This window comes from Pyxicephalus adspersus, chromosome 9, assembly GCF_032062135.1.
Source record: "Pyxicephalus adspersus chromosome 9, UCB_Pads_2.0, whole genome shotgun sequence".
NCBI classification, from domain to species: domain Eukaryota; kingdom Metazoa; phylum Chordata; class Amphibia; order Anura; family Pyxicephalidae; genus Pyxicephalus; species Pyxicephalus adspersus.
Genome location: NC_092866.1, coordinates 51,133,401 through 51,156,536, shown reverse-complemented (window position 1 = coordinate 51,156,536; position 23,136 = coordinate 51,133,401). Strand labels below are relative to the sequence as shown.

The window sequence follows — 23,136 nt, the reverse complement described above, 5'->3', positions numbered from 1 at the left end:
AACAAAATTTACTTACTTATTTAAACATGGGAAAAACAAACATATGTAATTCTTTAAATAAGTCACTGATTAAATAAAATGTACCATTTTCCAAAGTCCAATCATCTTTTCAATAAAATATATATATAATAAGGATTCCCCATTCACAGCTACTTTTTTGGCAGGAATGTTTTCCAAGTAATTTAAGTGGAAAATAACTAAATTAAGCCCATATTTGTCAAAATTTGTCCTTATACATAACCCTACTCAATAGTTTTTCTTCTTAAAGTGTAATGCCAGCTAAAACTGGCGCAAACACACACATATTTTGAATCTACCCCGCCTATTCGCCTATTGGAGTGCCCAGCGTTCCAAAAGTTCAAAGGATGCCCCTTAATGCTGAGTAAGCTGCAAGCAGGTGCCAGTGCACCATTCTCCATTTTTCAGAATTTTTTTAACTTTTTTTTTTTCATAACTCCATTTTCGACATATTTTTGGAGTTGGAAAATGAAAACAATAGTTATACTAATTGCTACTTTTATAAACAAAGAATGGACTCTTAAAAAAGGAAGGAAGTCTTCAATTTGTTGGTCATGCAAAACCATTGGCTGTTTTGAGGGGAAACTTGGCATTTTTTATTCGTTCTGAGTTGTTCACAAAAATCAAGCATTTGGTAACATTTTGCCATTTTGGATAATGTGCTTTGGATAGCTTTTGAGTAATATGATTGCTTTGTTTAACTATTCTAGACCCTGTTCTTGTGACATTAGCCTTATCATTAAAGAAGTCAGTTTCGGAAAATATTTCCCCCCTTGATGATTGTCACAGAAATACCCAGGAGATGCCCAGGATCCGGGTTGTATGGCTGGCAGCCTGGTTTCAAGTTCTCTATATTATGCGAGAGGCATAATGTTGGCACCCAGTAGGGGAATATCAGAGTCTTCATAGACAGATCTGTTCAGAACTTTTGTTCATGTGTTGGTAACTTGTTTTTAAATTAAATATTAAATATTCAGCAAGAGAAAATATTTGTTTTAAAAGCTATGCCATTTTTTTTTTTTTTAAGAGAACTAGCAAGCCTATTTCTACAATTTAATATATTACACGTTAAAAAAAGAAGACACAGGTGGACTTGTTTTGTGGAAAAAAGACATCGGAGAAAATTGCATTGTCCTTTAAATGGCAACAAAAGAAATACCCTTTTCTAGGAAAAAAAAAATGGAAAGGCACGGGACTCACAATATTTCCATTTTTATGCTTTAAAACCAAGAAGCAAATAAATTGTGAGCACATCTGAGGACGGTAAAACACATAATATATTTGTATTGAAACTTCAAAGGATGGATTTATTTAATATGGAACTGTAGTCATGTATTATCCTAACTGTCTGAAAGCTTTGCTTCCTGGAGAGGACTATAAATACTGTTTATATACATGAGCTGGCCAGTTAAATCTTACTTATTCATGGCTCAACACTTGCTGGTGTGTGAATGTTGAAGAGAGAACTCAAAGTGATTTTTCTGTAAATAAAAGACTTGTCAAGGATTGATTTTATATGGGACAGAAATGTTAAAGCTGAACTTAAAGTGGGCATAAAAAGCCATTTATTCTATAGATTTATTCTTTTAAAAATAATCCAAAAAGAGTTTTTAAAAGTTCATAGTATCTTACCGAATCTCTCTAATTTACCTTCTGGTAATCCCCTGCAGTGTCTTAGAAATGAAAATTTATAAAACAAGCAAGAAGCCGTCAAACTAATCCTGAAAGCTTGCCGAAGGGTTGAGGGAGCGGAGTGGCAATGTTATCTGTGCCCTTCTGCTCCTGCACCCTCCAGTCATTAGGCTGAAGCAGATAAGTGACTAAGATGTATTGCCTAACTATAGTTGGAAACATTGAGGTTGCTGACATGATAAAACTATTTGGCTGGGCTGAAAAAAATCAATTAAAACCATTTATATAATTTAGAAATGTATACTCATTTGGGCTAAATTGTTTTTATATTACTATTAAGTGGTTTACTTAATTAGAAAGAAAAAAAATAGAGAACTTATTCGCAGTTTAAATATATTGTTGAAATATTAACAAAAAATAACAGAAAGGTAATGTCTGGTTCTGACAATACACAATATATTAATTAAAGACCCATTAGTAGATCATGGGTGTAGGGACCTATCTCCATACACAATTAATCTGAGATTTAACTTTGACTCAATAACGTCTCAGTTCTTGATGTGTTTCACCCTTCTGGGATAAGCAGAGACTAAATTTGCTAGATCAAACATGATTAACAAAAACAATTACTTAACCTCAATTATTAATTGATAAACCAATAGTTTGACATGTTGAATATTTATGATTTGTGAAAATATGTATACAATCTATGTAAGTTATGATAGTACTTGTAGTCTAATGGTTCTATATAGATTATTAAAGAGAAGAAAATAGAATAAAGTGAGGTTTAGATAAATGGAATAATTATTTGTGGTTCATTATATTCTTATAAATGTATTAACGTGACCAAAGTTATGATTTAGGGAAGTAGTGTGTGTTCCAAAGAGGAGACTACTGGGGTAAAATAGGATGTTTGATGAAATTGAAATAAAGAATTACAGATTATTTGTTTAGGTACCAAAACTTGACACATGAAAGGTTATTATTCAAAATGGTAAAAAGAGAGGTTCACATTAGTAATCTATCATTTATATTAAATGATAATAAGTATTAGGTAAGGATATGTACAAACGTTCATCATAAAGTATAAGCTACATATGAAGGAGAACATATAAAAGAATCATAATGAAGAGACATACAAATTCTCTCTGGCATTTATTACTGCCTGATCAGACAATATTGTAGTTGGACACATTATTTGTCTAGGTAAATCATCATATTTCCACTGATCTTGGATGGAACAAGAATGATCTGATTCTGGGAAAGCAAAGTGAATGGTGATTGGAGATTAGGAGGACAAAAATGGATTGGTAGTTGATCCTGGGCCCTGAAAAGACTGCAGTGACTATAGAGGGAAAGAGTGTCAGCTGACCATGGAAGAGGGTAGACAGTAAATTATGGTTACGGAGGGGTAGCCTATGGATTGTGGATTAGAAGGCATGGAGAAGCAAAAAGGAGGCTGGTGATGAGTGGACATGATGCCAAGAGAGAAGTGACATCTGACCATAAAACACGGATAACGAAGGCAGAACAGCAGACTATAAGCAAAAATGAAAAAGGCAGCCAAGTTAGAGAACAAACTGATTAATGACTGGGAGGAAAAGTGAAGAGGAAGAATGGAAACTGATTGTGACACTGAATGGAGAGAGATAAGCCTCATGAGATAATTGCGGACCAATGTGAAAATAAAAATAATGGGAGTTGAATGGCATGGCATTGGCATGGAGAGCTCCACTGGGATAAAGAATAGAGTGGAAGCCAACAGGAAGCAGACCTGGAATTGTCTGTAGGACAGAAGCCATGGCTGGGGTGAGGACTGCAGGGAACATGGTGGTGGAAGAATTGTCAGAAGACCTACATAAGAAAGTACTTCAAACAGTAAGTGCATCAGAAACTGGTTTAGATAGTGATAGGAAATTTAGGATATGGGGTACATACACTGATGAAGAAACCATGTGTACAAGAGCATGGACAATGAGAAAAAGAACCGGGACTTACAGCAATGCTATGAGTCTGTAGCAATGTGAGTATTGCTAGGGGAACAGTGCCTGAGCTAGAAAATGTATAGATTCAGGTCTAAACTCTAGAAAGGTGGTTTTGCATGGTGTATATTTAATTTTCTCTGCTGGCAGAATATGCTTTCAGGACTAAAGTAACAATCCCTCTTTATAGCCCAATTGAGGAGGGACAGAGACTTACATGAGCTGTGAACAGCTGGTCTGGGTTAATAGTTAAGATCCATGGTCTGTGTTGTGCAGAGCATAGACATAAAAAGGCAGCAGATTTAAATGAATGCAACATTTTCAGAAGTTACAGCCACCTTTATAGAGTATTCCATAGCTTATCTAGATTTCAGTTTTAGGTATAACAATTTAGAATGTAATTGTTATTAATGGAGATATATAATGCATGCAAATATTTAAAAGACTGACCTTCAGTTAATGTTTCATAACTCTGAGTGTGTCACAGGGTCAGGTTTTCAGCACCTTACAAGTAGATCCTTTATTTAATTTACCCGAATGGCGACATTAGGTATTTTCTATTAGTGCTCCATTGGGGAGGTTTCTCTTTGCATCCTGTCCTATAGACCCAAACAGAAGTCTTTTTTGGTAATGCCCTCTTAGACAGTTGTCATAAAAACAAATCCCCATATTATAAGCATTCCTCAAATTCTATTTTGGTTTCTCATAAACCTATGGAGCCTTGACAATGGTCAATAGAACAATTTGACATGGACATTGACTCTCCATCCAACAGGGCAAACAAAACCATTACGCTTGGAAATGGTGCCAGTTCTTCACCACTGTACACAAAAAAAAAAAAAATGTATACCTACCTGGAAATTGCAAATATAAAAGAATCATGCACTGCTGGCTGTCGACAGACTGGAGATGAGAATTACTGCTTAAACTGCTGGAACTTAACTGTAACTGCCATAGTAATAACCAAGGAATCTTTATATTGTTCTCACAACTTATATTCATAAGAACGAATGTGCTTTGAAACACACTGATGAATTGTGAAAAGAATCTGGCAGCTGAATTTTGGGTTAGGGACTTGCAGTTTCCCATTGATGTCAATCAAATGGAGATGTACAAAAACAGATTGCAACATGCCTGGAAACTTATCACAACACATGTGTTTTCAAGCACATCTGGCAAGAACAAACCCGGAGTGAAACAATACAGCAGCACTTGTTTATGCTAGGAAGGGCAAGTTATGTGTTGCTTTGTCATCACTTGCAAATGAATGGAGGTATAATAAAAGTATTTCAGAGACCTTTACTTGCTGACCCCCCTCCACCAATTGGCTCCGTTAAACTAACTTTGGCCTTATCTAAAAAGGTTACCATAATGTACTGTATTTATCTTCTCTCTTGCTACCGAGTCAAAAACAGTCTGCAGCCACAGAGGTTTGCTTGGTGCGAAGATGTTAGCTTAACTGCTTTTGGGTGCCTTAGGAGGCTGACAGCCTGCCATTCCCCATGTGGCATTCGAAAATGAACAAACATCCAAGAGGATCAATGGCTAATAGGCGGGCAGGCAGTCATCTACTGCCATTAACCACTCTCTATAGGAAGCTTTTGGGAAAATGTTACTTGCTTACAGCTCAAGGAACCCCTGGTAACCTGATTGGGAAGTTACGGCAAAACCTCAACATAGGTAAAGGAAAAAAAAAAAATTTAAAAGCAGATTTCACTTAGGCAGTTCTATATGTGAAATTGAATGTTTGTGCCGCTCATCAAATTGTGGATGAATAGAAGCTTAGATGCAAGAAAGTTTCACGGATACTTGTATTTCTTTGCCTTTTTCTAGAGATGGATCCCTTCCATTAATCAGATCCAAAATTTTGCTTATCTATAAAGGTTACCATAGCCCTTTATCTTTTCTTCTTCTGGTCAACATAGAAAACTATGGGGAAGAGGTTGGGTGCTTAGTCTTACAACCTAAAGCCGCATACACACATGCAAAATTTGTCGTTGGAAAGGATCTTTCACGATACTGTTTAATGATAATTCCAATGAGAGTTATGGGTCAGGAAGTGGAGGTCTCCTCCACACATTTCCCTTGCAGTGGTCACTTTCTAACCCCCACTCCTACTTCAGGCCAAGTGGACAGGTAGATAAATGGATTCAAATGTCAAGTGCAAAATGACTTATTTGTTAATGTGTTTTACTTCAACACGCCAAGAGATTTTCTCTTGCCATGAATTTCCCAGACATTATTAAGTAGTTTTGAGTTTCAGCAAAAGGCATTTTTCTCAAGAAAGAACAAAGTTTCCACAATGTGAAGGGTTCACAGAATCTTGTAAGTTCTGGTTCAGGAACATTAGCAGCTCAGATAAATCACAGTATACGCTCCAGCCTATCATTAAATCCCAGACATTGACAAGTTTCTGCCAAAGAAATACTGACCCATCATCTTCACACAGTCCTCTTTGCAATGAAAGGAGAGACCGCAGTGGTTGTTTGGTTGGTTTCCGTACTAAGTACATACAACTTTTATTCTGTGGCTTGGTCAGACCAGTTATGTTGGAAAAACAGTTTTGACCTTTTGTATATTAAGGACACTTCAAACATACAAACACTTCTTTATTTCACCATTCAAACCATAACGACAAGAAGAAGGACCCTTCAGTAATGTTTCCACAAAATTCTTAAAAAGAAGTGTAGCAGTAAGTAAGTTCTTATTTCATTTATTGTCATAAGTTTTCAGAAGTTTTTTTCACTTATGTAATACTCGGTTTTATGTCCAGACCCTTTTTATCATCCAAAGCCCTGTTTAATGATCACAGTGGGATTCCTATTGGCTAATGGTTGTAAGAGAAGATAATGCTTTCCAATGGTGTAACACCAAGATATATGGTGAGATGCCAGTCATGGTCCTTCCACTATAATGGTACCAGCATTAGGTAAGCAGCCTAGAGTGACTCCTCTATGAATACAGTAAGTATGCTCTAGCTCCTTAGGGTAGGACGTATGGAACTGGTTACATGTGTTATCTGGATTCCAAATACCACATACCACATGTCCGGATGTGACTACCCACAAGGATTTAAATGTCAGGAAATTCCCTACCAATAAATTAACTGAAGAAGCTGCTTAAATGAATGGTAAATGATTTCAAGAACAATCAGCAAAACTACAGGATGTCTCAGGCAAAGCACAACATTCAGTGTCACACAATGTAGGCAGCTACATATCGGGGGCTCCATTTGGAAAAAAATTGACCACTGAGCAATCCTTAAGCTTTTTTGTATGTTTTGGCATTATAACTTACCATATGCAATTTTTTTCAGCAAACAATTTTTGTTGAATATATTGCAAAGTTTCTTACCTATAGGTCTCTCAATAACAGCACATGATGCTTACATTGCACTTCAATGGTGGTTAGCTCCTGAATGCCCTTATATGAGTCTGGGAACCGTTTAAAGAGTGAACTCTAGCATTTAAGGAACTCTGTTATTTGGTTTGGGAAGGGGTTGCAAGGAATTGTGGGCCATCTCCAGTCCTCTAGCAGCAACTTCAAGACAACTTTGTTCGACCTCAGCTCAATGCAGTTTGAATGCTTCAAGTCAATCGAAGTGGTCCAGTCTATATAATACTATATAAGTCAATATATACCACCACAATGGCACTGCAAGTGCATGCACCAAATAGTTCTAAACCAGCCTCCTAACTAATCAGGCTGGAATGTACATCCCTGCTGGTAATCCTTTCAAACACTAACTTCCCAACACCCAAGATCTCCTGTAATCTAGGAATGTGTACAGACAGACAAAGATGTGCTAACAAGCCATGCAGGAGCATTTATAACCTCAGAAATTTACACTTATCGTTAAAAATCTTGCCCGTCAGCACTTTTTAAAATTTTTTACTAAATTTTTGCTCATATGCCAGAAGGGTGTTCACCCTATCACCGACATCCTGAGTTTAGGATTTTTGCCTTAGGAAGCTTAAAGGCAGGTTAAAAAAAATAAAACGATAACTTTATGCATTATTTTTTCAGAATACACAAATAACCCCAAGCTCCTTCAACATAACACGTAGATTTGCAATACGGATACTATTTACTGAACTGCAACACATATAGCTTTCTTTTACTAGTTGAACATTTTCCATAGACCGTAGAAGTTCTCTGGGAATTTGAGGTCACAGGAAGCATTGAAATGAATGTTAACTAATTCCTAGAACTCGACAATGAGAAAAACTGCATTGTGGCCCCCTTAGGCACTTAGACCTCCTTATATACACAAGTCAAAATCAGACACAGGACAGATTGCTGAAGACCATGAAAGCTGCGGAGAACAGGGAGGGGGAGGGGGGGGTTGAGAAAACTATTGTACAGTCAGGGAGATAGAAGAGGACACAATTAAATTATGGCTAAGGGGGCATCAGATTACATTTGCATAGTCATCTGCCAGATAAACATTAATTTTGTCTTTCAGTAACGATGAGCAAGAGTAGCAATATTGATTTAATGAGAGTCAAGACGTACGGTAATGAGAAAGTTATCCTCCAGCTGTTCTGGGGATAGAAATGTGTACAATAGTAAAAAGATTAAAGAAAGTACAGTATAAATATACTTCTACATGTGTGAATGATCTGTGAAGTTACATACAGAAACAGATCATTATTGTTTGAAACAATCATTAGTGGTCATTTCCAGCATTGTACAAACAACAAATTTTTGTTCTTTTGAAAGGGTAAGACTGGTGCGTAGCATTTGCTCCATTGGAAACACCAACTATCATTAGCTGTCGGCCAGTGATTCACCAGAATTTGATCAAGCATGACTTAATATTCACTCTAAAAGAATGCAAATGTTCCCAGGCATGCAAAATCTAGCGTCTGTACAAAGCTTAAGTCATGCCAGGCCATGTTTACTAATTATTGGTGTGACAATACAAAGCAGACTAGATTTGGTACATCCTTCCAATGCAATAAATATTTCATTGCCAGACCCAAATTAAATAAAAAATTCAAAGAAAGAAAATAGAGTAGCAAAAATCAAACTGCAGTCATCAATCGAATTGAAGCAAAGTACAAGTCACCTTAATACAACAAGTGAGAAACAAAGGTAAGTTCCCTGTGAAAAACACTAGAGGTGTCAACTAGACAAATGCCTGCATGGGTAATATAAGCAAAAGGTCTCACCCGACACGTTTCGCCCATAGGCTTCTTCAGGGGATGCATTGAGATCATCATAGGTTAGGTGGTAAAGAGAATGTTCAAACAAAGGGTAAGAGAAAGGTTGTTGAGTTGAAGATGTAAATTGATGAACAAGTGGTTCTCCAGTTTAATGTATAAACCTCTGTTATAAAATGCTCTAAAAATACAACCAAAGTTAACATGGTATAGTGTATATGTGTTGTATAATATATATTTTATGTAGCAATATATATATATATTTATTTTAGCCCAGTATAAGGGAAGAATACAAGTGAGAACGTACATGTATATTTTATTATAAGGGTGGGAGGTATTGAGGTATCGTTAGACCAATGTTGATCTTCAACAGGACAATTTCCACTCTTTATACAATTCATGATTTGATAAAACAATAGAACTTCTCAAAGGGATCAGCCAACCTACTGTAAATTACTTTTTTTATTCAGACCTGGTTAGATTGGGCACATTGGTAAAATTACGAAGAAAATGTTTTGTGTACAGGTTGACAATCAAAAATCTGGCAAACTCCAGACCTCAGGAGTGCCAGATTTTTGAAAATTCCGGATTTTTTTTTATACTTACCTCCACACACAGGCCAGCCTTCGCAGCACATGTGGAAATCTGGCACAGTTCCAGGGAGCAGGGATGCCTCAACGTCCATTTAGTTTACCAAGTAATACCTAACAGTTGTTTCTGCAGAACAGCGCCATCGAAACATTAGTGGCCAACCAGTGTACTAGCCGTGTATTGAAAATGGGATCCAAAATTCATGCCGGAAAACTGAAAGAACCAGATTATCGATGGTGGGATTTTCAATTGTCAACCTGTACGAACTCTCAGCACAATTCCAATCTAAGTTTCTAAATTCCAACCCTTTTATACCCCCCCCCCCAAAAAAAAAAAAAAAAAAAAAAAAAACACGACAAATCAGAAGCTAGGAACTTCATACACATGCTTTTTTTTGGATATCCAACTGAATGACTAATTTAATTGCATGGTAAAATGCAAAATCGAATTGTGTGTATAAGGACTAAGGCCTAAGATTTAGTTCAGCATCCTCTATGGCTATTTGACATACACCCAGAATTCCCGTACATATGGCAGACTTAAATACTATTGTGAATGGCTAAATTTACTGCGAATTGGATTACCCACCAGCCTCATTACCACTATAAGGCTCTAGTGATCAAGCCTGTAAATTTAAGTTCCATTCCACAGACACTCTACCAGTAGTTATTGGGGATTTATTTAATTCCTTGATTATTGCTGAAGACCCTCAATGATATAAGACACACTCATTTGGTTTACATAGTTATTGACCAACCAAAACTTAATCAGTACTAGATAGACTTACTCTTTAAAAGCATAGCCAGTTAATTTAGATTATTTCATTATATAAAATAATTGGTGTGGGAAGCCGGCAAAGAATACCATTTTCATTCTATAATCTGATTTTAAAATCCTCCTCTCCTAACTACTCAGTACAGTATACAGGATTACCTCCCCCAGGTTCCCCCTGTAGTGATTCCACATTACGATCCATCTGAAATAATGACTCTTTTTCCTGCCAAGGTTGATACATTGCCATTAATTCTCTCCTGTGCCACAGGATTAGTGTGACCTAATTGTGTTGTTTTGAACTTTTGGTTTGAAATTGTATTTGTTGCACCTTTGCGATTAACTCTGATTGAGCTAAACCATTAATCAATTGGTCTATTGCCTCCCTTCATGGAATACCAGTGATCTTTGCAAGCAACAACAAACATATTTCTCATCTACTTAATTTACACAGTCCATAAAGTGCAGATTAAAGGGCAAAAAGTGTAAACAACATTTTCATCATGCCTTCCCGTAGCTAAGAGAAGTAGGTTTTAAAATAGACTTGGACAACTGACTATTTTTTCACTTGCGGTTTGGGAGAAAATGATTGTGCCTCATTCTATTGGTTAGAACTAATTTACTTAATAGATAAAATATATCTTTAGGGAAAAAATATAACAATTTAGAATGATACATAATGGTAACTGTAAAAAGTAGCTTTGATTTTGGATTGTACCTCAAAACTGAGTTCCAGGAAGACACAAAAGTTTCCATTTATAATTCAGGCATTCCCTGGTGGAGAATTTTCAGGGTCTATGTGTTTCAATGGAACTAAAGTTCCACTTAAAGAATTTGGCATCAGGCAGGGCTTTGTTGCAGAAAAGGAAAGACGAGGTCTCTTCTGTAATAAGTATTCTTACCTGCGTCATTGCCCCCCATGTGTAAAAAAAGTTGCCAGGAATAATTGCCCTTATGAGTGCCAGACTGGATGAACTCCGGCATAGGGGTTGTATCATCCAGGCTCAGCCAATCCAGATGGCTGAAGATCAGGATACAAGGGAAGGAAAAGAGAAGATGGTGGCAATGGACCTGGGACAGGCGAGTATCCTTAGGGTTTAGTTCCAAGGAAGACAAAGCAGGGTTACAGAATGATGATTTGTTTGCTGAAATTCTGGTTAGCCAACCAACATGGATACTTCTTCAAATGTTGATGTCACTGATTGCTTGACATGGGCACTTCCTTTAGGCTGCCCAGATCTTTTCGGTATGCAGAAGAAGACCAGTGATATCAGCAAGAGGCAACAGACCAGGACTGGCCCACATTACAGCTCTACCCCAGAGCAAGTTTTGCTTTTATGGAATCCTGAGCAGATTTAGGTGAGCATGCTTCTCTTTAGAAGGTAAGAAAATAAACCTATTCATTATGGGTTAAATAGGAAATGGGACAGGTGAGTGGGGTATGCATACATTTTCCAAAAGATGGACATTAAAAGTAGAACTTTACAAACATTGTAGTATCTGATCTGCCATATTGTGCAAGTATAACGTTAGTTCTCCTAGTGGTGCCTACTCCAGCAATGTAGCACCAGTTGGTAAGCCATCGGTTTTATAGATTTCGTGGTAAGAATAACCAGGGATGTACAGTGCATTGTGTATGTGTCCCAGGCAGCATACACAAAACTAAAAAAAAAAATACTTTGGGTGCATCTGCTGCCCAAACAAATCCTACCTATGTGGAATTATTTGTGGATTAAACCAAAAATTTTTTTAGATGACTTACCAAAGCAAGATGGCAACTGGTGCACAATGAGACACTTTCCAATGACCAAATTCTACGTATGCAGAGGTGAATAGAAAGGGCGCTTTAACCATACATATTTTTTTTCTAGGAACAAGTAGGGAAGAATATGAACCCTTTTCAAGTTTTTATTGCAGTCTCGGATTTTCTTCCTCCATTTGTCCTGGAGACCATTGGTACCAATAAATAGATATATTTGTCCTGTGCAAATACACAAGGTCTCATGGTAAATATATAGTGGCATTAGAATATTGGCTATTTATACATTTTAGCATGAAACTCACCACTGATCTAAACAAGCCTGGAGGCGACTTAAGAGATATAGCACAAAAGTAAACCATTTAAACAATGTATTGTATACTGAACATTCATCTGAAGGACCAAGGATGTATCAGGATACAATACTATTTAATTGGGCCCAGAGGAGGTCAAGCTTGATGCAATTTACCAATGACTTAAAACAGACCTTTCTTGAAAATACAAGATCCCCTTTACAGAAAGCTCTCCATCACCCTCAGTCAATTTGCCTGCAAAAGCAATTTAAACAATAAAACTGTTGGGAAAAAAAATTGCCCTGACCCCAGCTTCTGATGCTTCCATGAGACACAAGTGACTTACCGTATCTCATCTTTGCTTCCTGGAATAGCCAAGCACCAAAATGCACTCAAGCCCATCGTATGGAAGTAATCTTGTATGGTTTCCAAAGCAAGTTTTTTTTTAATCACTTTTACGGGCAATTTATTGTTGGGTTGTGGGAGGTACAGTGGACCTCCAACTTGCATGAAATGTTGGTTTTTAACAGACCAAAAGGGAAGAAATAAGAAAACAATAATTGTTGGGATTTCATTTTAAAGTGTGAATGCACCTTTAGGTCTGGGAGTTGGGGCTCTGCATGGAGGTATATGTCTCCAATAGCAGCTCCTATATTTTCATAAAACATTCCTTTAAGCCCTTGGGACATGCAAGACGTAATAAATATGTGCAATTCTCATCAACATTATTAGGGCTACTTGCCTAATACCGCTTGGAGAAGTAAAAAAAAAAAAAAGGGATCCAGTGTGCTGTCATTTAATATGGAATGCCACATGTGCATATACTTCATACCCAAATGTCTATAAAAATTCTGGATACACCGTGACACCATCAACAGGTCACAGTGATTGTACAGTGAAACTTCAAGATTTGGTCATATCACTGGACTTCCTGTACTTAAACTAATAAAGATAGTGGAAACTGCCAGATGTTTCCACAGAGAATGAGTTAAATGTTATCCCAAGTGAATAAAAAAAAAATCACATTAAAGATTACTTTGGATTAATTTTATCATTTAAACCCAAGATGTTCCTTCTTGTCTTTTTTTTTTCAGCATCAACCTTTCCATCTCTAAAAGTCAGCCAGTCCAAAGTTCCGCTTTTGTGGTATGTTTGTGGTGAGACATATTTCCAGTCCGGAACTAGGAATTTTGATAATCACGGAAATGTGTGTTCCAAGTCTCTGTGGAGATGCTGACATCATATTGTACCAGTAAGTTCAACTTTAAATCCCAATTCCAGGCAAACAGCTAAATATACAATTGAAATAAATACAGCCTGTCTGTCTGTTCAAATCTGGGATTTGCTTAGCATAGCCAGACAGAGAAGCCAAATTGGCCACCTTGTATTTTTATACTGCAGTTAAGCAATATAGTTATGTCCCCATTCTGCCCCCGCCTGTAATTGGAAAGTAAAGGGGGGGCAGAATATAAGAAAAGCCAACCTCTACTCCTTGTTCCAGTTGACATGTGTAAGGGTGACATTCTTCCCACTGCCCAGCAATGTAAGAGGAGTTCTTTCCAATGACCACCACACTACTTTACTGGGTGCTGTGGATATAGCAGTTATAGCAGGGGATCCCTAAAGTTATTTCAAGGGTTTCCCCATGGTAAAAAGGTTGAGAAATGCTGATCTAAAACATAGGGATGAGCGAGCGAGTTTTTAAAGCGACCGGAGTAAATTCGCCAAACGAGATTGAATTTAAAAAAAAAATTGCGGTCTGTGCTGATCAATGATTGCAGTGCCAGCTGCATTCATTGATCACCACAGTGTGCGATCCCCGGCACTAGAGGATAAATGGTAAATGGGGACAAGTCTCCCCATTCAAAACCTAGATTCCAGCCCTGAGAATCCATTGCGATCCCGAGGCACGAGAGGTTAAGTAACTTCTAGTGCCCAGGATTGCAGTGGAACTGCAGATAAACTCTCCATTGAGAGTTCATCTGCAGGTCTTTTGCCAGGGTCACCGGGCTGATAAGTACAGCCCGGTGACCGTGGGAACTTTGTGGTCACAGCTGATTGGAGGGGGAACGCAAGTGCCTCCAATCAGCTGTGACTGCAGACAAACTCTCAATAGAGTTTCTCCATTGAGAGTTCATCTGCAGTTCCACTGCGATGCCCAGGCACTAGAGGTAATCAACCTCTAGTCCGGGGATCGCAAACAGGAGGATTCCCAGGGCTGCATGAACGAATGCAGGCTTGAGAATCCACTGCGATCCCGGGGCACGAGAGGTAATTTTTTTATCCTCTAGTTCCGTGGATTGTAATGATTTCCTCTATCTTCTGATGGCTTCACAAAATCAGTTTGCCGAAATTTTACAAACCCATCGGAGGTTTTAAGAAACTTTCGTGAAAATGCCAGAGGCATTCATACTCATCCCTACTAAAACATTATAAGGTTCCTCCAAATGAAACCAGTGTTCCTTGAGCTGTGGCTGACTGTCGTCCCATCTGATGTTGCTTGGAAAGTTTGGGGTCTAATGCTACATAGCTGGGCCTCAGGCATGACCCAAACCATCCATTAATGGCTACAAGGATAAAATTCAGACCACCACAATAGGGGGACATTCCTCAAACAAACATCAAATCAAAAGGGCATTTTTAACGACTATTTTAGCAGGGGTTGTACAACACCATTATTTAATAGTTTCTCCTAAAGATAAAAGGTTGAGAAAGACTTTCTTATGGTAGGGTATATAGATTACTAGCAAAGCATGCCATGAAAAGACGCACACTGACCACAAAGACTCCTATTTAGGGCACTGCTATTGTTGTCATTATATCTTGAACTGTTCAGTTGAGTCCTGTGATCATAATGTCCCTTGACAGCTTGGGTCCAATATTAATGACCGAGAATAATTGCTTAGTTCATAGGTAAGTGATCACTCTGACAGCCAAAGAGCTTGCAGTGAAAAATCTCTTTGTAAATAAAATGTCCCAGTCCGACCTGTCATTATCATTTACAGGGAGATTTGCTCATCTATAGCCCTGGATAGAAAGACAGTTGCTCCATTATTGTTGCCAGGAAATAACTGTATAGATATGACCAACAAAAATTTTTGTTTTCATATTTTGACTGTAGTCCCTATTGATTGCACATTGAATTATATAGAAACTGTTCTGCCTTGGAAACAATGAAATGAAACAAAGACTAAGAATAGCTTCAATACAATTTGTCACATCTCCAGCACCAGAAAACTTGGTGTCAAGGAGTTTTTAGATCAATGCCCTTGCTTTATTTTGATATAATTGCAATGCACACATAGGGACAACTTGGTTTGGCACAGCCTTACTGACATCCAAACACCTTTTCGGCTTTAGTTAAAGTGCACAAAACTATTAAATAACTGGAGGTCAAGTTTTTTTCAAGTTGTGAACCTCAAGTGCAACCCCTGACATCACCAAAGGGATTATCATTTAGTGAAGGTAATGCAATAAGAAAGATTACACACATGCAACAGGAGATGGTCAGACTATGGACATGCTACATGAGATGGTTAAAGACTGCAAACATCCTATAGTTTATGGTCTGGGTACTGTGAAATTGGTATAGAGGTTGTTGGAGTTTGAGGTCATGCTAGTGACCAGGGGTCAGACTGGAAACACGTTACATTAGACGGCTACAGATCACTGCTCCTCTAGTCCCTATACAACCCAACCCCCTCCACAATTGGAAATTCTAGGTTAATTTACATGTGGTCTGAAATACTTGGGGAGGTCCAGGACTTCTATCTTTTATTTCCTTAGCAGCCATAAAGATTATTTTGCATAAATGGATATATTTAAGCCTGCCCACCTTAGGTCTTTTTAAAAAAAAAAAAAAAAAAAAAAAATTGTCCTAGGTCCTCTAGATGGCCTGGATCGAAGCTTCTATAGAGAGACTAAGGAGAGTACTTTCTTTGAAACATGGGAATCCTTCATAGCTGTTCCCCCAGCTCTCACAAAGCGGATATTACATTCTTCTTGTTATCTAATACATCTATTTCCCAATGACCCTCCAATGCATCTTGATGGCAAGAATGGATATTATCTGTATGGTTACCCAGGATTTACTTCTTTTTTGGGGTTGCTTGCCAAAACTTTCATTTTATGTCCCCTTGCCGTGCATCTTACTGAATGTATTGTTTTCCTATTGTGTTAATTGGATTGTTTATACATCTTATGTTGGGATCATTATCATCCTTCTTATCATTCTATATTTGTATTTCCTATAATCCCCTTTAAAATTTCTTGTACCATATTTGATATTTTTTTGGGCAAAATCTCCAATAATCCGTTATATTTGTGAAAGGAAAAACATGAAAAGAACAAGGTCGGCCAGTACAGTGTAAATTATGATCATGACAAAAACAAACTAGGCTCAAGTTGTACACAAGAGAATTATCACATAATTTCCCAATCCAGTTCTTTTTGGTTAGATGAACCAACGGTCAACTTTCTATGGTGCACAATGTAAGTCTAAGGGTAATTATTGTCACTTTTAAAAGTGGAGGTATAGTTTGAAAAAAACAGCAATCAGTTCTCTGTTCAGGTGAATGGAGTTTGTGATTGCCAATTTAGGGTAATTACAATACCTACATTCTGCAATTTGAAGCCTGTTGTAAAAGGAACAAAACCTGTTTCTACTTCAATAAATTTGGTGATATTAAAAGGGACAAAACAGGTTTTTGAAAGTAGAGAATAAAAAAAAAAGGTTCTCAAAAAAAGTTACAGTGATCACTGTATCTGACAAAGCTTTCATTTCCTTTTTTTCCAGATGGAAAGCCATTTATGTTTGTCCAAGGTCAGTATTTGTTTCCTGGAATTAAATGCAGGCTTAGAAAAAAGTAAATCATGTAAATCCTACAGATCAGCCCCTGCTAAAGCCTCCAACTTTTTAAAATTGCAATTTATTAACTGGTGAAAATAACAACTACAACTAACTTGTAATCATCTCGGTCTAGACAAAGCCACTTGAACTACCTCCTAATGATTAAAGATAAGAGTTTTTTTTTACATTGTTAATGTATTCAGGATTGTGCCATCTCAGGGATGTATTTGGTTTACTGAAAAGGTCCAACTTAAGCATTGCTAACAAAGAACAACTTTCATCAAAAGAAAGCTTTCATCAAATAGATCTAAATTAGAGGAATAGATTTTTGGGAGATCCATTCAAAAATGATCTTAAAGAAAAAAGGGTTTACCGGTAAAATGTGTACCTTTAGAAAAATTACTTACCGGCTCAAATATTATTTTTTGGATTTTTTGGATTTTGCAAAACAAGAACCTTGCATTGTGGATAGTAAGGTCTTAAAACTTGGTCCTCATTATAACATTTTTGGTAGGTCTGGCCGGCATTTGAAGTACCACAGGAGTCATGTATGGGAACTGAAATATTCAAACTACTGTAGACTACTTTAAAAATAGGGTGTTCTTACCTGGAATGACCCTGCATGATCTTCTTCTTTTTCCCCTTCTTTACCTTCTTTCAGTGCAATAAGTGTAAATCCTCTGAAGTATGCTGGAGTAGTGGCAGAGAGGGTTACTGTAATACAAAGACATGGGAAACTGAAAAATTTGCAACTTGAATATGTTTGATATCTATACAGTGTATGGGAAATTTTAGAGATAATTGCTCTGCAGACTCCTCCAAGTAGCTGAATACAATCGGCATTTTCAAAAGCAGCTTAATCCAAAACAGACATTGGGAATAGAAAAACCTTGATCGACTCTTGAGTCTTGTTGGCCATCCCCATATAGCTGTAAAAACACCGAGCACAGTTTTTATAACAAGCTACTGTTTTTTAATTTCATATATATATATATATATATATATATATATATATATATATATATATATATATATATATATATTCTATATATTTTATTCCATATATTTCATTCTCCATATTACTGGTCCTGGTATCGCTTGGTGTTCCATGTACATTGAACTCAGAAGAGAGATGCAAGTACAAAGAAGCCGTTAACTTTATGAAGAAAAGGTTAGGTGTTAAAGTTACAAGGATTATTATTATTACTACACAGTATTTATATAGCAACATCATATTACACAGCACTGTACATAGTCATGTCACCAACTGTCCTTCAAAGGAGTTTACAATTTAACGTCCCTACCATAGTCATATGTCTTTATTACAGTCTAAGGTCAATTTTTTTTGGGGGAAGCCAATTAACCTCACTGCATGTTTTTGGGATGTTGGAGGAAACCAGAGTACCCAGAGGAAACCCACGCACACACGAGGAGAACCTGCAAACTCCATGCAGATAGTATCCTGGCCGAGATTCAAGCCTGGGCTCCAGCGCTGCAAAGGCCAGAGTGCTACCTCTGAGCCACAGTGCTGCCCCAGGATTATTGTTTACGTGCCAAAGAGGGCATGGGGTTAGGATTACAGGAAAGGTTACAAGGCGTAACACAGGAAGAGGGCTGGTTTTAAGGTAGGTCAAACTGGGCAATTACCATTTACATTTAATGGCAGTGTTACTGTGTTAAAGTTACATTAAGGTTATTGTTAGTGATAGGGTTATCATGATGGAAATTTTGGGGGTTAATTTTAGGGTGAACCTTGGTTAATACTGGGTTGCAGGGAGAGCTGTTGATAGGGCTATATGAAGGGTAAGAGAGTTGGTTATACTGGGAGTTAGTGATGGCCTCGTAAATAATATTGGGGGTTACAGGGAAGGTTAAATGTGAGAGGAGCTTTAAAGTTGTGCACCGATTGCTGTACTGGGCTGAATGCTACCAGTGTCTAACTCCTAGAGTTAAAACGCATATGTATTATAAAGTGTCATTAATGTGATGCATAGTATCATGAATGCATAAGAAAATAATAATTATATTTAATATATAGGCTGTGATTTATGTAGCTTAGCGGAAAAATTGAGTTCTGCTGGTCCCTGCAATTCAACGGGGAGTGTGATATCTCCTTCATAGGATTTGAAAGTAACTATCAACATTGGAATTCTGAGAACAGTAACAAAGACAATAAGTGTGTGTCAATGGTAACATTCATGAAGCAAAAGTGTTATAGGTTCTGATCTCATTTAAAGACACTTTGACCTACTGAGTTAGTGCCTGGGAGCCAAAGTCATTCCTAGACTAGCATTGTTGGATTTATGGACATTCAACACAACTCATGCACATAGATAGTTTTTATTCAATTCCAATAGGAGGGTATATTAAGTGACCCTTATGTCCATAACAAAAGCATAAGGAACTTTTTACTCTGGGGCAGTGCAGCAATTTCAAGGGTCAGATTATGGCTCTGTTTCAGTTTGACATGAACCCCACTTGGAGGGTGGAGGGTTAGACCACAGAACAGCAGTCCCCCAAAAGCCATGGCCTGACTCCAGATTGCTGTAGTACAGGTTATTTTAACCATTTCTGCATCATTCACAAGCGTAAAAATAACCATTACAGAGTTGAACTAAAAAGGGTTCATTTGAGCATTAACTAGGAACTGAATTTTCAGCAACAATATTATCTATGGATAACGGAACAATATCCTACAGTACCATTTCTCATCACATAAACATTAATTCCCGTTAAATGGTAACGGGTGATCTAGCATCTTGGCTTACACTGTGGATTATTTAATGTTATGTGTACACAAAGCATTATCAGATGCATTGGGTAATTGAGCGTCCAGATGGCATGGAAGAGATATTTATGAACAAACCCTCTCTGTCCAAAAACATGGAGTGCAGGCTGTGAGCTGATGAGCAAATAACTGCCAGCCTGTTAGTTTGTATTTTATGATTGTCCAGCCTTTGTATTTTATTATATATAAATCATTAAATTTTATTATTATTAAGGATGAGGTTTGAGTTTGTTACAACTTGGGGTTGTGATTAACTTAAGGTTTTGCCACTATCACAATAGGTTCACAAATTAAAGTTTAAGTTTTCAACTATCTCCCAGCTGGTTGTTTATCTTGCCAAGGCCTTGTATATCATGCACAGCCTTCCTAATCTAAATTATTTGCATGCCAATAGCTCACCTAAATTTTTGCTTTCTAAATTCCAGAGTTATCATCACTTCTACTAAATTCCCCAGATATTGAAAATTCTCAATGTATCTGCTGGAGGGAAATGTACACAGTGAGCAACATTTCCATTGGTTGGTGGTTGTAAGAATAGTTACCACCTCTGACAACAACCTGGTAATTGACACATAAACACAAGGTTTACAATAATGGGTTTAAAAGGAAAATACTTGGTGAACTTTAAAATAAAATTTTTACTAAACTAAAAAAAGCTCATTAACCAATCAATATTGTATGCTAACTTGGGTTTCCATGAGCAGGTCCTTTCTCTGTCTTTCACGCCACATTTACATCTGTGCAGTGAATCACTGTATATATGAAATAACGCATTGAAACCCATTCTTTCTGAATTGCACCCAAACACATCTTGCCCACTCCCTTTGTTGTGCAAATTTTATTGAAGGTACTATAGGGGCAGGAAGTGATGAGAATAATCCTCACCGGAGACTTAAAGTAGCAAAAATTTATATCCTAGTAAATTTTATCCTTCTACACTGGGAGCTCCTTTCACTTTGTTCCAGTTCTGTAATATATGTAGGATTCTTTGGTATTTAACAATCCTAGAAGTGTTTAACGTCTGTGCCCTTCCCCACTTCCTTTATTACCAGGGGTGGTGTGGGGTGGGGTGGGCACGCCGTGCCCTCACTGTTTTTGGGAATGGACACACATGCCCACTCGTATTTTGCAAATAATTCTTTGTTGGTCAGCATCTCTGGTCCATGCACCAAAGCCATGAATCATGTTTCCCGTATAGAATTGCAGGTTGTCTCTCTGAACACAACCCGCCCACTCGCCCATCGCAGGCTCAGAACTGCGATAGGAGAGTGGGCGGGTTCTGGTATCATGATGTCACAATGGGGGAAGTTTCTTCCCCTTTGAGTGACACATAGGCAGGGGTGTAGTAGGCCGGGCTCATTTACATAACAATGATGCGCATGCCTGCTCGCCATGGATAGTCCCGTGCCCCTTCTTTTTTTTACAACTACACTCCTGTATATCATGATTGTTCAGTAACCATGAAACCAAGAGTGAGCAGCAGTACTGGTAAGTACCAGTTATACAAGAAGTAATTTGTAACCTAGTGCCAGCATCAGTTTCAAGTTACACATTACCTCGCTGTAATGTCTGTGTACCAAATCATTTTTGGAAATATTTATCAATAAAGAACTGCTGTACTTTATACAAATTTCTGTAATTATTTGCAGTTACTGCAAAACCTCACAAAAGGTAACTATTGACCACATACAGAAAACACGTAAAAAAAAAGAAATAAATACAAATAATGCATTTTGATGCTTGGGGTAATGTTCCACAAGTGGTCTAAGACAAGTTTCCTATTGTAATGGGCCTGATTTATAAAAGCTCCCCAAGGCTGGAGAGGATACACTTCCATCTGTGAAGCTGGGTGATCCAGCATACCTGGAACAGATTTCTTAAAAGAAATTTGAAATGGATGTGTGGGAGGACAAATGTTTTCAATCCTGGACCAGACCCATTCCAGGTTTGCTGGATCACCCAGGTTGCAGCTTGAAACAAGTTGATGCAGCTTAGGGGGTCACATGCAGGTGAAATGGGCCTGTCACTTCATCTAAAGCTGCGTACACACGTCCAATTTTTATCGTTGGAAATGAACGACGAACGAGCGAAGAACGACCGATTGGCCAAAAATCGTTTGTAAAAAAAGTAACCAACGACGCCAACGAACGAGGATAGTCGGTGGAAATGAACGACCGGACCGGCGGATCAGATTGGACGACGATCGTTGACCATCTATTGTGTGTACGGTCGTTTGTCAGTGATCAGTGATCGTGCATGTTCTGAGCATGCGCGATGAACGAACATTTGATCGATACAGGCTGTATTGTGTATGTGAGTGTATTCATATATACTGTGTGTATATATACGTGTGTACAATATCTTTGAACGATCGTGTCGTTATCTGTATGTACAGGATCGGTGCTATACGATCGTTCGCAGATATCGTGCAGGATCGTTCGTTGTTCGTTTACAAACGATAATAATTGGAAGTGTGTACGTAGCTTAAAGATGCTATCCAAGGAAGATAATGCAGACAGACTCTGTGCCTCTGCTGGAGCAGAGTTGTCACCCGAGGACACGTGGGTGTCCTGGTGCACCGATATATGTGACCATGACCATGTGATCGGTTTTGCTAACTGCTATGATATAAAAAAAACAGCATCAAAGTGTTGTGTACAGGTCATGGCAAATAAAGTGAGCCACTGTTAAGTGAGTGTTAAAACCAGAAGAACACATGATTCCAATGGTATATCCACCATACCAAAAGGGAACAAGTAAGAGTTTACCGAACACTTTTCATTACGGGATGAAAAGTTTTGCTCAGCAATTGGAATTCATATCAAGCCACAGAAAAACATCTCCAAGCTGTTGTGGCAATGAGCCATTAGATGAGCTTTATTGGAGGTGACCTCCGGGAAACAGAGTGCAATACTTGAGCAAATATAGCCATAAAACAGGTACTTGTCTCTTCGTTTTCTACAAATTAAATATAGCAGATATGATGAGTACAATGTTGTTTTCATTGACTGACATATCCATTCAAATATTCCACTTCTGCTTTTTGACTCTGTACTGTGTGTCCTCCCACACATCCATTTCATTTAACATTAATTGTGAATTACTTCTCCCCTGATGCATGTGACCTCTATCTGCATCGTGCAGCGCATTTTCTATGTTTACTTGCATGGAGATTGTATCAAAATAAATCACTAGCATCGAGTCATCTGCTTTTCACTGCCTGAAAAACATCTAGAGGGGAATAATGATCTGAGGCAGAAACAAGACCACAAGCTTGATAAATATTAC

General features: G+C 37.8%; 1 protein-coding gene across 1 annotated transcript in view; it reads right to left on the bottom strand.

Annotated features, from left to right (window-relative positions):
* Positions 1–23,136, bottom strand: part of SPON1 (spondin 1) — a 185,672-nt gene that overhangs the window by 144,572 nt on the left and 17,964 nt on the right. The window contains 1 exon segment of the mRNA XM_072421896.1: positions 17,668–17,774. Within this exon segment, the coding sequence (XP_072277997.1) occupies positions 17,668–17,774 (107 nt within the window).